Genomic DNA, 15,714 nt, shown 5'->3' on the forward strand with positions numbered 1-15,714 from the left:
GTTGACCATGTGCTTATAGCAACCAATCAGATCGCTTTTCACTTTTAGAAAAATAAAAGACTGCGTTCATTGAACATTGTGTACTGTATGTATTAAACATTTCCCCAATGGCTTGGTCTCTATGGATTGTGTTTCCCAAGTTTATCAGTGACTAATCCAATTACTTGTTTCATTCCAACAGGTGGCAATAGGGTGATCATGGATATTGAGATGATGATAGGAAAGAAGCCCTGGATCTTCTGGCTGTGGTGGAGAGCCTGCTGGTATTTTGTATCCCCGGTATTGTTAGCTGTAAGTTTTAGTCAGGATCTGTTCATATGGCATTTGGCTATCCTGTGAGAAGATCTGCTTGTTTTTTAATTTAAATTTTTTTAATTTAAATGGATCATCATAGATCAAATATACAATTGGCCCCACTATATTTCTACCTGTTAAAGCCCCCGTCTGCATAAAAACTCTACCCAAACCAAAGTACCATGCCAAACATGGTCTACACATATTAAACAAATAGTATATTTATCATGACTGGATGGGATTTTAGATACATCCCTTCCCCCTCTAAACCCACTCCCAACTGATTATAACTACTTTTCCCCCAAAAAGGACACTGACACAAATTGTGGAAAAATTGGGCCATGTGGCCCATTTATTTAACAAACAAATGAATAACAGTTAACCCCTTAAGGACCCGGGCTTTTTCCGTTTTTTCATTTTCAATTTTTCCTCCTTAACTTTAAAAAATCCTAACTCTTAAAAATTTTCGCCTAAAATTATATATAATGGCTTAATTTTTGCGTCACTAATTCTAATTTGTAATGACATTAGTAATTTTACCCAAAAATCGACGGTGAAACGGGAAAAAAAATCAATGTGCGACAAAATTGATGAAAAAACACTATTTTGTAAGTTTTGGGGGCTTCTGTTTTTACGCAGTACATTTTTGTCAAAAATGATACCTTATCTTTATTCTGTAGGTCCATACGGTTAAAATGATACCCTACTTGTATAGGTTTGAATTTGTATCACTTCCGAAAAAAATCATGAATACATGCAGGAAAATTTATACGTTTAAAATGGTCATCTTTTGACCCCTATAACTTTTTTATTTTTCTGTGTTCAGGGCGCTTTGAGGACTCATTTTTTGCGCCGTCATCTGAAGTTTTTAGTGGTACCATTTTTATTCTGATCAGACTTTTTGATCACTTTTTATTTATTTTTTTGCGCGTACGCCATTGAACGAGCGGTTTAAAAAGCGGTATATTTTTATAATTCGGACATTTACGCACGCGGCAATACCACATATGTTTATTTTTATTATTATTTACATAATGTTTTTTTATTTTTGGAAATGCCGGGTGATTCAAACTTTTATTAAGGGAAGGGATAATTGAAAGGGTTAATGATTTTTTTACACTTTTCTTATGCAATATTATAGCTCCTATAGGGGGCTATGACATTGCATGTACTGATCTTTTACACTGATTGATCCATCTCCATAGGAATGGATCAATCAGTGTTTTCGGCGATTGATTGCTCAAGCCTGGATCTCAGGCTTGAAGCATTCATTCGGCGATCGGACAGCGCAGGAGAAGGTAAGAAGACCTCCTCCTGTGCTACAGTTGTTCGGGATGCCGCGATTATATCGCGGCGATCCCGAACAGCTCTCTGAGCTAACCGGCACATTTTACTTTCGTTTTTAGCCGCGCGGCTCAGCTTTGAGCGCGCAGCTAAAGGGTTAATAGCGCGGCACAGCGATCAGTGCCGCGCGCTATTAGAGGCGGGTCCAGGCTTCACTATGACGCCGGGCCCGCCGCGATATGATGCGGGGTCACCGTGTGACCCCGCGTTATATCGCAGGACCGGGACTCATGACGTACGCATACGTCATGGGTCCTTAAGAGGTTAAATATGTTATACATATAAACATAACCAAAGTTCACTAGAGGGCACTCCTCTCCCCCAATCAGACTTGTGCACCATGCTCTTACCCCTGGCCGCGACCACCTGGCCCAGGGGCACCCAGATAACCTTTTGCACCATCCTTCAAACTCCAGGCCCAGAACCACCACCAGGAGACCCAATTGAACAATCTCAAACATTTATTTTTCAAACTAATACCTCCCCCGGGACCCTTTCACACGTCACACCACCGATCGCTACCCAACCAACCAAACAACAATAAAAAGGGGCGGGTGGGCGGGACCTTCTTCCTGCTTCCACACACCGACTGGTGAGTACCCTCCCCCATAGCAACCCCTTATATACACTCCCCCCTCCCCTCCAGATGACCTCCCTGTCACCCCACTTTCAAGCCACCTGCTGCCGTCCCTTAAAGGGGCAGCATTAAATTAACCCCTTATACCCCCCATTACCTTGCCATCCCTCCTGTAACCCAAATTACCCCCTATTCCATATGGAAGGGCACCTAAAACCCCCGTCAAGGCGCCACTACGCCAGGGGTTCTCCCCGCTCCGTTTGCTCCTATGATTGGATGGGATTTTAGATACATCCCTTCCCCTCTAATCCCACTCCCAACCGATTATAACCTCTTTTTCCCAAAAAAGGACACTGACACAAATTGTGGAAAAATTGGGCCGTGTGGCCCATTTATTTTACAAACAAATAAATAACAATTAAATATGTTATACATATAAACATAACCAAAGTTCACTGGCGGGCACTCCCCTCCCCAATCAGACATGTGCACCATGCTCTTACCCCTGGCCCAGGGGAACCCAGATAACCTTCTGCACCAAACTCCTGAGGCCCAGAACCACCACCAGGAGGCCCAATTGAACAATCTCAAACATTTATTTTTCAAACTACTACCACCCCCGGGACCCTTTTACACCCCACAGGTGAAAGATAGTGACACCTTGCTAACTTTCATCCCACCACACACTCAAAGCAATCTCAATACCCCTACCCCTCCAGGTCAATGTGCCGCACCACTATTCCCCCATTTCGACAAACAAAGCGACCAGCCTCCTTGTTCAGTTTAACCCTAGCCATATTCAGCCGATCCACCGACCGGGCGTGCCACCACACCCCCCGTGCCACCATGTCGGACCACACAAAAAGTAGACCTGGAAAGGTAGACTGCAATCTCAAAATGTCTAGTTTAATATCCCTTGTGTATCTACCAAGATGACCAAAGGCCCAAATCGTTACCCCCGGCATGCACCACCAATACGTCCGGGGCGCGGTCTAAAGAAGCATAAAATTGTACCTCAGGGAGCACCCTACCCCACAGCGTGCCACCAGTCCCGATCCAACGTAACACCGCCGAGTCTCTCGAAAAACACAGCTGTCTACCGTCCCGCCTTACAGCAGCCCGAACTGCACCCCGACGAACATATGAGTGGCCGAGAATCAACATCAAACACCTTCCGCGACCTGAAAAACACAAAAACAAGAAAAGCATAGAAAATAACACCCTCACAACAAATGCCGTCCGCGACACTCCATCCGATCCGAGTCAATCACTTCACGACCGTAGACAGGCCTTCCCTCTTATCTGGAGCCCGCGGGACCCCAAAACGCTGCGCAACCGCCTCCATAGTATGCAACAACACCTATCAAATTCGAGAGCCCTTCGGCCCCAAAAAAAGAAAGTCATCCAGGTAATGCAGCACCGATGACCAACCGGCCTCCTGCTGCACCACACATTCCAAAAAACAACTGAACGCACCCGAGCACTAGTGTTTGAATTTACAATCAGCGAGGAAACGGCAATGCCCCTCGTTGTACTGCCAACATCAGCCATGTCGCGAACCAGCCGACTGTCTGGCCGCTGAGAAACCGCCAGCCGCCCCTTGAAAGGGCTGAGACCCCCCCCACAAGGAGCGGCCATAATGTCCTTATGATCCCACCTCAAGGAAGGCCGAACCGCCTTGCGCTGACGAAAATGTTCAATCATAACGCAGCCAAGCCACTCCCCCATACATCCTATATGCCTCCCCAATGGAATCAAAATAGCCGAAAAGCGCTGAACAATGTTCGCCAATATAGAAAAAGCCTGCATCCAGTTAGTAAACATGTAGGGTATCAGCCGATACCGTCGCTTCTCTTCCTCCTCCTTCTTACTCTCCTCCAGCTTTTTCCTATGTAGGTTAAATTTCTCCAACAGAAGCAAGGAGACGATCTCGACATACTCCTCCTTCCAGATCTTCTCCTTCACCTCTGGTTTCAGGTGAGCCCCCAACAGCCCCTCAAAACAAACGTAAACTTCGTGGAATCGACCATATGCACATCCTCAACTACAGCCTTAGCTATCACTGCAGTCCCCGCCGCACCTCCACCAGCTGCCGGAGCCGCCAACTGCACGCCAGCCCCCGGAGCAACCCACACTGGAACTGGGGACACCCCCCGCCAACACCCCCAGGACACCCAGACAACACACCTAACAGCTACGCAAGCAAATCCCGCAACCCCCCATCACCCGCCACATTAACAGAAACCGACCCCTGCCCCATAACCCCAGTGGACTCACCAGGCTGACCTGAAGCCGATGCCCGAGCAGCCACAGGCACGGACATCCGCTCCCTAGGATCGCCGGACGCTCTCCTGCCATCCAACGCTGACGAGTCCACCAAGTCCGCTCCAGGCTCCCACCGCCGACTGGCCCCCTCACGGGCCGCCATCTGATCCGGCTCCGCCAGCTCCTCTTTAGCATCTGCAACAAAATCAGATAGGGAAAAAGCATCTGGAGAACAGTCCCCAGCTGCAGCTTCAGACCTGCGATGCCGAATCCTACCACCAGGTGGCCCACTCCTCTCACTGGAACACACAGGATCCTGCAGTCTTCTAGCAAATGTATCATCTCTGCCCAGCAAGGAGACGCTGGTAGCAGGGGAAAGAGAGGGCCTCCGACCTGACCTGGCTGCTCCTGCATACCTGGAACTCCGCTGTGTGGATGCACTCCCCCCAGGAGAAGGTGAGCTTGCCGTGTCTCTGCTGCCTCCGGTCCGCTCACTCCTGTTGCATTGGCCCCAGAAAGCTGTCTGGAGCCCAAACCAGGACTATCCCGGGCCGGCCCCGCCTCTAACCTGATGGGCCACAATACAGGAAGGCCCCGCCACCATGCCAGGCAGATGTGGATGCTGCTGCAGTCCTAGCAGGGGGGCCGGCCACACTCCCAGCTCTGGCCGCCCCCATTCACCTCTGGCCCCATGCCTCGATGTCCTCCGGCCCATCTCCTCCTCAGGGACGGCCGCACCACCACCCAGGCTGCGCTGTAGGGAAGGAGCGGAGGGGCCGGCTACCACCCATCCCGTAGCCGCTGCCGTACGCCCTGCCGCAGACCTCTGGGAAGCCGGCCCAGATGTACACCCGAGCGCAGCAGCCGCCGGCTCCCGAGAGGACTGCACAGGGCTCTGACACCGCCGCCTGGTGCGGGGAGTGGGCTCGGGACTCAAGTGCTCTGGATCCCTGGACCTGCGAGACCCGCGCCACAAGCCAGGGAGGGAGTCCACCTGCACCCCTCTGCCACTCCTCAGCACCCTCTGTACCTGCTCCTGCACCCAAGCATCCCCATGAGAGGCCGCAGCAGCCTGGAGGCGGGTGAATAGATCATCCAGGGACGACATGGCACATTCTTCCTACTTCCCCACGCCGACTGGTGAGTACCCTCCCCCATAGCAACCTTTTATATACACTCCCCCCTCCCCTCCAGATGACCTCCCTGTCACCCCACTTTCAAGCCACCTGCTGCCGTCCCTTAAAGGGGCAGCAGTAAATTAACCCCTTATACCCCTGATTACCTTGCCATCCCCTCTGTAACCCAAATTACCCCTATTCCATATGGAAAGGTCACTAAAACCCCCATCAAGGCGTAACTATGCCAGGGGTTCCCCCAACTCCATTTGCTCCCATTATGATGTATCCAAAAGACACGCTTACACAATAAGCCACCATAGTCTGTTTTATAGAGACTGGGACTGAACATAGTCTATTGATTCTTACTACATTATTTCTCTGTGGAGTTAAGATGCGTTTTATAGGTGATATATTTATTTATTGATTTTGAGAGTTTGTTATGAGGAATATCTTTAACATTTTTATTTTTCCAGGTACTGTATAGTGGGCATTAGTCCAGTCCTTTATTTTGAGCATTGACATAGATGTTACATACTGTACCTTTTTTTTTTTTTTTTTTAACCAGCACCATATGAAATGTGCACCCATGTTCTACACAGAACTTTAGTTTGGGTACAATGCAACTCTTTACCAACAAAATTCTACAGGATAGATATTTTATTGTATCTGGTGGAATCATCTCTGGCATGCATTTTCTTTTTTTAATTAACTTAAAATAAATTAAAAATGAGTTATACATTGATTACGGTAATTATAAATTAAAAGTGTTACTGTCACTTAAATTAACTTTTTACATGTCGTACAAGCATGTCAAAAGTTAAGATAAGTCAGGGTCTCTGTGCTAAGATCCCCTCCGATCTTCAGACATAGCCAAGCGAACCACACCGCAAAATGCGTCAATTCCCTTCTTGGTGCACAGTCCAAATGACAAGAGACAGGCTCCATTTTAGTTTATGGTGCTAATCTAAACTAATCTTAACTTTTGACATGTCTGTGCAACAGTAATGCTTTAAAGGGGTACTCCGCCCCTAGATATCTTATCCCGGGGGGTCCCAGCAATCTCCCTGTTGCATCCGGCGTTCGTTTAGAGCGTCAAGTGCAACGCCAGAGACTTGTGATGTCACGGCCACATCCAGCTCATGACATCACAGCCACGCCACCTCAAGTCTATGGGAGGGGGTGTGATGGCATCAAACCCTCCCATAGACTTGCATTGAGGGGGCATGGCCATGATGTCACGATGTGGGCGTGATCGTGACGTCACGAGCCTACGCCTCGCATCGCTAGTCATCTGGCACTGAGCGAAGTTCGCTCCATGCACCGGATGTCTGGGGTGCCACAACCGAGATTGCAGGGTCCCCAGCGGCGGGACCCCCACGATCAGACATCTTATCCCCTAAACTTTGGATAGGGGATAAGATGTCTTGGTGCGGGGTACCCCTTTAAGATAACATCTCTAACAAAAATACACTAAATGAATAAATAAATAAATAAATATTGGTAAGTTTGGAAATGTATGCAAACAGATAAAAACTGATGGAATATGTCAGAGACTGTCCATTGCAAAAAAAATTACACCTCTGCTTTAATTTCTTAAATTGCTCTGGTGAAGTGAAATATGGGCTGTGATGTGTTGTTATTGGGAAATCTGACCAGTGTTTGACACATTAATACATTTGGACCATCGTTCTTCAAAATTAAAATAGAACAGGACATTTCAACAGGATGTAAAAATGTATTTATCAGCGTAAGGTTTGTCCTTTGGGATAATGGGACTTTGTATCATTATAATAAATAAGAAAACACTAAAAAACTACATAAATGAAAGAAAGTCTCCGTTAGGCATCTGAGTGTGTAATTACAGAAAAATACACTTAAATTATTTTATTTTTATGCTTCTTTTTTACAGGTAATTTTAGTCTGGTCACTGGTCACCTTTGAGACTCCATCTTATGGTGGTGTAGTATATCCTAAATGGTCAGTCATACTTGGCTTCCTAATGGTTGTTTTTTGCCTCATATGGATTCCCATTATAGCTATTGTGAAAGTAATTCAAGCTCCTGGTAATATTTTTCAGGTCAGTATCCTTTACTTAACAGTTTACCTGTTGCTTTGATTAACTCAGACCCCAACATATCAAAACGTTTAATATGTCTCTATGACGTATCAAATGTTTTTTCTACATGACGGTGCCCATTTAGGTGGCATATTTTATGGTGATGATCTGAATTAAAGGAGTTGTCTGGGGATATAAACTTTTTTAGATACGGCTGTATGCACATAAAAAAAACTCTAGGACTCTAGGACACTCATCACCGCTTCTTCCTTGCTCCTGTGGTCCATTGCTTCAGTAGGAACTGCCTGTTCAGCTATTCATTGGCTGCAGCAGTGTCCCTCCTAACTGAGTGATTGACTAAGCAGGTACTTTCTTATGAAATGCTTCGTCACAGGAACCAGGAAGAAGCGGTGACAAGTGGGGACCTGCAGGAGTCAGAATGGCAGCTGTGAGGATTCTGAGTAGATGAGTATGACATATATTTTATTTTTAACATGCCCCCAGCCAAATGTAAGAAATTGTATATCCTTATTAAAATGTATTACAGTTAAATACATACAGTATAGTGTTATACAAAGTGTTATGTACATATCATGTTAACTTTGTTTATATAGATGTATTATTTTAATATTACTGTTAATAACTGTAAATCTTTTGCCTTCTTAGCGCATTGCAAAATGTTGTAGACCAACTGAAAACTGGGGCCCCCGACTGCCGAAAAACCGTGGTGAGCGGTACAAACATATGAAGGATGATACTGCCAAGCAAGAAACTGATGTTGAAATTCCAGACATTACGGGATTCGATAATTCTTCATTTCAGAAAGACTGAATATTTCATCTGTACACATTTTTTGGACTGTCCACAGAAAACATGTTTAACTTAACTCATGGTCAACTGTACAGAGTAGAAAAGAAAAAACAATAGGATGCACTCCCTTGTGTGATACCCAAGGATGTGGTGGTAACGCTAAGCTTACCAACAATAGTTGTACTCCATCCAAGTACAACCATGGAAGAACGTATGATGTAATAAAATTTCAGCAGCCACTCCACCTCGCATAACCACAGATACAATGAGAGATTGCACTGGAGAAGGCGCTGGAGATCAGGATAAAATGCAACTTTTCTTTATTCCCATCAACGCGTTTTGCGGAAGTTCCGCTACATCAGGCAACTGTCTGATGAACCGGAACTTCCGCGAAACGCGTTGCAGTGTGGGAATGAAGAAAAGTTGCATTTTATCCTGATCTCCAGCGCCTTTATGAACTCTGCTAAAATTGGAGGAATCTCTCATTGTAACTGTACAGAGTAACCTTGTTAAAAAAAACGTGTAATATTGCGCAGGTCACTTTGTTTTGGCGAATTATGCCTAAAACCACTGTACAGATTATCAAACAAAAAAGTTGGGACACTTCTTCATGCAGTGCCATCAGGTCTAAAGTGAGGATATATAGGGAGTAGTGCATTTTCAATGGGCTTTCATAGTCCCTATATATCTTCACTTTCTAGAGTTGTGGTAATTAGGCCCATCCCTAATAATGGTAGAAAGATTTCATCTTGCTGCAGCACCATGTGGACAACACCTACGGACTAACGGCAAGATGTAAAGCAATATGCCAAAAAGGCTGGAACCAGGTGAACAAACTTATTATTTCCACGTTCCAAGGTGCAGTCAAACCCACAAGTCACAGGAAAATCCACCAGGATGAGTGGACCAAGTGGATATAGGAACTTTTTTTAATTAAAAATCCACCAGGGATCAGTGGGCCAAGTGGATATAGGAACTTTTTTTTATTAATATCCCAACGTGATTGTACAGATTACAGTAATCGACTGCAAGAATAAAGACTTGTAAATATGAGGCTACTCTTTGGAGAATCTTGTTCTGTCTTGGGGTTGTGATACCAATGGGGATGCTGTAGAGGATACAAAATAGGTAATGTTAGATTTTGATAATAGTCTAAATATTTGTATCATTATTATCATAGTAGACCAAATATAGAATTGGCGAAGGTGTAGCTAGGCTTTCCTTCCGTTGAGTTAAAGACTCAGCTGTCCCAACCTTATATCTTAATAGCCTGGCCAAGACAAAGTGGCTCCGTCAGCCTCCCCCCCTTCCCCTTGATATTTGAACCCCTGTAGTAGGTCTGGATGAACTAAGATGGATGATAACTTGATGATAACTGTCTGATCTGATGGCTTGTTGGTTAATGCTAAAGGGGTACTCCGGCCCTAAGACATCTTATCCCCTATCCAAAGGATAGGGGATAAGATGTCTGATAGTGGGGGTCCCGACGCTGGGGACCCCCCGCAATATTTTATGCAGCACCCCCTATCATCAACCTCATGGAGCAAAGATAGCTCTGCATCTGATGACTCACAATCACGTCACGCCTCCGCCCCTTGTGACATCACGCCCCACCCCCTCGATACAAGCCTATGGGAGGGGGCATCAGACAGTAAGTGATCTTCTCTCCGTGAGGCTGATGATAGGGGGTGCTGCATGAGAGACTGCGGGGGTCCCCAGCGGCGGGACCCCCGCGATCAGTCATCTTATCCCCTATCCTTTGGATAGGGGATAAGATGTCTTAGGGCCGGAGTACCCCTTTAAATCTATGGAATCGAGAGGAATAGTCTAGATGTTCCATGTCATATAAGTGTTACGATATATTAGAGCTAGTGAGTTAGATTTACTATTGCATTAGTGACGAAAAACTGGCTTACATGACTTGACCACATTTATTATAAGTTGTAGGCAAGTTTTCTTTTGCTGTTTCCTCAAAGTAGGGCCATGGCTTAGTGGAAAGTGAGTATGGCTTCACATGAAAGGGGCTGGCTTGTGTGTGACAAACCTATAGTTGGTCTAAATCTAGACTATAGAAAACAAACAAAGGAGCACTCCATAGTGTAATCATCCATCAAACCATGTGCCCAATATAATTACTGGAAGCGCTTACCCGCTTGGTTGTGCAACGTAACAAAGTTACAGCCCAGGTGCAGCTGATCCCTTCGTCCTCCATATGTAATCGTAAATCTCAAGCACTCAACCTCTCCGTAGGTATTCCAAACTTGATACTGCATTGCAGATTTCTTAAAACTTACAGAACAAGGCGTTTCAAGGCCTGGACTGGCCTCTTCATCATGTTCGTACAGAGCATAAACAAACAATATACAGATATATAGGTAACTCACATAACATCACATTCCGTATTTCCACCCGAACTGGAACCATTCAAGCCAATTCAGATGGTCATATGAATATGTTAACACACAAAAGTAATATTATTATAATAATATCTGTAAAACCAAATATATATACGTGCCTTAATCACCAATATAAACAATAGTTTACAATAATTTAAGAATATCAATCAAATATTAAAAGATTAAAAAAAAATACATATTTTTCTCTCCACTGCATGTCAGGAAAACCTTTTAACTCTTCATTTAATTAGTGTTTTCTAAGGTTTCATTCAAACCATCCGGGGTGAGGGATTTCAGTTCAAAAATCCAATAGGACTCTTTATTGATTAATTTTCGGACGCAATCTTTTTGTCCAAAGGAATTGTGTAAATAATAGTGTGTTTCAACATATCGGGATTGATTTCATGTGCTTGTGCAAAGTGTTTTGACACACTATGTAATAAAAAAAACCTCTTGCAAATATTGAAACCATTGGTGTTCATGCGGGACCGCAGTCTGAACTGTGCGGTCCACATACTGCAAGTGACAGGGGCATTCAAGCAAATAAATAGCGTAGCTCGTGTCGCAGGTATAAACGTCCCTGATTTGGAACTTCTCATTAGTTACATTAGATCTACAGCAGATACAACTTTCGAGATTTATGTTACAGCACAAGCATCTTGTTTTATTGCACTTCTTTATTCCAGGCTGTTCCACTTTTGTTCTCGATGGGTCATTTATTGATTTTAATTTTCTTGGTGCATGGTAGTTGTGGAGGGACACGGTTTTCTAAAAAGTAATTTGTGGATTGTTAGGAAGTTGATCTTTTAAATCTGGGTCACTTTTTAAAATAGGCCAGTGGTTGGATAAAATTTGACATATCCTACCTGAGGCAGAATTATATGTAGTTAAAAAATGATGTTTAATCCTTCTTTTAGAATTATCATCTACAGATTTATTTTTAGGGATAATTAGATCTTTTTCTTTTCTAATGTACACGTTCTTTTGTATGCCTCTGTTAGTAATCATTTAGGGTATCCTTTCTCCCGGAACCTATTTTGTAGGATACGGGAATGTTGTTCATAATCTGTAGAATCCGTGCAGTTCTTCCAAATCCTTAAATATTTAGCTGAGGCATATAACATCGTAGCTGCTGAAAATTATTATGAATTATTAAAGTCTGATCCATCTGTTGAATATTTTGGACTTTATACTCAACATATTGAGAATGCTGGAAAAATTAAGTTATTAAACAAAAAAGAAAAAAGTTTTTTAAACATTAAATCTTATCAGTTGGCTACATTTTAATACTTACATAAGGTGCACAAGTGCACTGCTAATCCACCGGGTCGCCCGATTATCTGGGGGATCAGGTCGATTACCAGTCACTTGTCACATTATATAGACCTTTTCCTTCAGTCTTATGTTAAAATATAAAGCAGAGGTGCTCCCTGTGGAGGATCACACGGGCTGATGCTGGACAGGGTCGGAGGGGGTACAGGTGGTCTCTTACACGCTCCGGTTGTGTACCGACATACACAACAATGGACAGCAAGTAGTGAGTAGTAGAAGTAAGCCGGTTTTCCATCTGCAGCCTTATCCTAGAAACTTGAACAGCTCAGTGCAACTTCATAAATGGCAGGGAACTTTGTGGCACTGATCGGAACAAACACAATCCAGGTGTAGTGGTTCAGGTAAAAATGTATTTATTTGACCAAGATGCAATGCAGCTTCCTCAGGCATGGCAAACATAGATGCAGATGGGGTTATATATCCAAGATTTAACTCTTTACTAAATTGATATATAATTCACAAAGATCTTCATACATATTTAAAATATGTGTTTATATTACAAAGGAACAACTAACAAAGATAAAAAAAAAAAAAAAAAAAGCTCATATAGAAAAGACTAAAAACTAAAGGGTGCCAACGAACACAACACAAAAACACTGGTTCATGTGCACACTGCAGCGATTATATGACAAAAAAAGTAAATGTTGGACTAGAAAATTTGAAAAATCATTAAATAATAACTAATAGATAACAATAGCACAGAAGGTGAAAAAACACAGTAGATGAAAAAATTGGATTGGAAACATGAATTCATGCTCCACAGTCTATCGAGACATTTTGCTATTACACACCAAAAATCATCAGATCCTCTTAGTCTTAAAATCATTGAAAATATTTTGAGTGATGTATCGAATAGATAACAACAATTAGTAAATAGAGAATCCTTTTGGATCTATAAATTAGCTACATTAGCCCCTTCTGGGTTGAATGAAATAATCAAAAATGTTCGATAATTGATGAATTCAATTATTTTGAAATTTCTAGTAATCAGTTTATTTATTTTAGTCAGTTAGACTGTGGAGCATTTTTCTCATCTACTGTGTTTTTTCACCTGTGTTATTGTTAGCTATTATTTATTATTTAATATTTTTTCAAATTTTCTAGTCCAACATTTACTTTTTGTGTCATATAATCGCTGCAAAGTGCACATGAACCAGCGTTTTTGTGTTGTGTTCGTTGGCACCCTTTAGTTTTTAGTCTTTTCTATATGAGCTTTTTTTTTATCTTTGTTAGTTGTTCCTATGTATGAAGATCTTTGTAAAATATATGTCAGTTTACATGTAAAGGGTTAAATCTTGGATATATAACCCCACCGGCATCTATGTTTGCCATGCCTGAGGAAGTTGCGCTTGCGCAGTGAAACGCATTGCATCTTGGTCAAATAAAGAAAATTTTACCGGAACCACTACACCTGGATTGTGTTTGTTCCAATAACCACCACAAAGTTCCCTGCCATTTACGAAGTTGCACCGAGCTGTTCAATCTTATGTTACCAACCTCCCTGCATATCTTAAAGATTCCACACAATTAATTAGGGAGTTGGGTGTTTTAAATTTACCTGCTAATTTTTCATTTCAACATTAGATGTTTCCACATTTTATTCAAATATTCAGAGCTTTTTAGGTTTGCAAGCAGTTGCACATTATCTGTCCAATGGTGATGAACTATGTACTGATCAGATTCGGTTTCTGTTAGAAGGCATTCGGTTTATTTTAGATCATAACACCTTTGAATTTAATGGACACGTTTTTTGACAGATTAAAAGCTGTGTGATGGGGACTCGTTCTCCCCAAGTTACGCTAATTTATTTATGGGGCGATTCGAGTCCCAGTACATCGCACAGCCTTCACCTTTTTATGATTTTATTTTTTACTATAGGCGTTTTATAGACGATTTATTTATTGTATGATTGTATGGACTGTGTCACACGAACAGGCTCTGGATGTTGTTACCTACCTAAATAAAAATGATTGGGGGCTTTGCTTCACTCCACAAAATTCTGAGATATCCGTGCAGTTCCTGGACCTGGAATTAATGAAAACTGACGATAGTAACATCAAAACAAAAACATATTTCAAGTCTGTTGACTTAGATAGCTTTGTCGATTATCGCAGTTGCCACTATCCAAAATGGCTACAAAACGTCCCATATGGACAATATTTAAGGATTTGGAAGAACTACACGGATGCCACAGATTATGAACAACATTCCCGTATCCTACAAATCAGGTTCCGGGAGAAGGGATACCCTAAACGATTACTAACAGAAGCATACAAAAGAACGTGTACAGAGGTTTGTGCAGCTCGACAGATTGACTATCAGGTAGGGAGCAGAGGTTAAATGTTAGCACACAATACCCAAGGTGCTATATATTGGAACAAACTAGAACTGTGAAAAGAAAGCAGTCCTCAATGCTCTCTACAGGGATATGCTAGGACACAGTGGGAGTGATAATAGTGATGGTAGTGTTATGATGGTAGTAATAATGGTATGATAGTAAAAATGTATTAACTTAAATTAAAATATTCAAATGATGATTATGGTGAGAATTTAGAAAAGGAAAGGGGCAAAGGAAAGGGGGGAATGAAAAAGATAAGAGAAAAGGGCAGAGGCAAGAGGAGTGGGGTGAGAAGGAGGAGAGTGAAGGGTAAAACAGAGTAGAGAAAATGATCTGACGACTACTAAATAAATAGCTGATAAAATATACAATTTATTGGTAGTGATTAGGGATGTCGCAGGGCCCTTGCTATTCCCTTCTACACATAGAGCAATACAAATTAGAATTTTTTTTATATAAGCAGTAAAAACAATATAAATAGTATTACAATCCCCTGTTGTGCAAAATATGCAATAGTCCTACAGATATATGTCCATGCTGTAATAGATATGTCCAATCCTGTAAAATCAGGCAATCCTATGGAAAGGTGTATACCACTATGTTGTAGTGGTTGGTAAATGTACTATTCTTTTATGCTGGGTGGAAAAAGATGTAATCACAGTAATATTCTAATAGCAGAAGTTCACAGTGCCGGCTGCTATGCAGCTTGTGTTCATGTTCAGAAAGATGTTGGGACTTTGTCCCGTTCACCCATCCGGCTGCTTATATACCATTTTTTCTCATTTTTACTCCTCTATGTGTAGAAGGGAATCACAAGGGCCCTGCGACATCCCTAATCACTATTAATAAACTGTATATTTTATCAGCTATTTATTTAGTAGTCAGATCATTTTCTCTACTGTTTTTCTCTTCACTCTTCTCGTTCTCACCCCACTCCTCTTGTCTCTGCCCTTTTCTCTTATCCTTTCATTCCCCCCTTTCCTTTCCCCTTTTCTAAATACTCGCCATATTCATCATTTGTATATTTTCATTTATTTTAATACATTTTTTACTATTATACCATTATTACTACCATCAATATTATCACTCCCACTGTGTCCTAGCATATCCCTATAGAGAGCATTGAGGACTGTTTTCTTTTCACAGTTCTAGTTTGTTCCAATACAAAAGAACGTGTACATTAC

At 42.5% G+C, this 15,714-nt stretch overlaps 1 protein-coding gene across 2 annotated transcripts in view; it reads left to right on the forward strand.

The window, feature by feature from the left end:
- Positions 1-8,757, forward strand: part of LOC130290387 (sodium- and chloride-dependent neutral and basic amino acid transporter B(0+)-like) — a 28,737-nt gene extending 19,980 nt beyond the window's left edge. For both annotated transcript variants that reach the window (XM_056537970.1, XM_056537969.1), the window contains 3 exons: positions 182-291; positions 7,508-7,675; positions 8,321-8,757. In XM_056537970.1, coding sequence (XP_056393945.1) covers positions 182-291; positions 7,508-7,675; positions 8,321-8,485 — 443 coding nt within the window. In that variant the 3' untranslated portion in view covers positions 8,486-8,757. The remainder of the gene's footprint in view (positions 1-181; positions 292-7,507; positions 7,676-8,320) is intronic.
- The last annotated feature ends 6,957 nt before the right edge of the window (positions 8,758-15,714 follow it).

The sequence above is a fragment of the Hyla sarda genome, chromosome 9 (genome assembly GCF_029499605.1).
Source record: "Hyla sarda isolate aHylSar1 chromosome 9, aHylSar1.hap1, whole genome shotgun sequence".
In the NCBI taxonomy this organism is placed as follows: Eukaryota; Metazoa; Chordata; class Amphibia; order Anura; family Hylidae; genus Hyla; species Hyla sarda.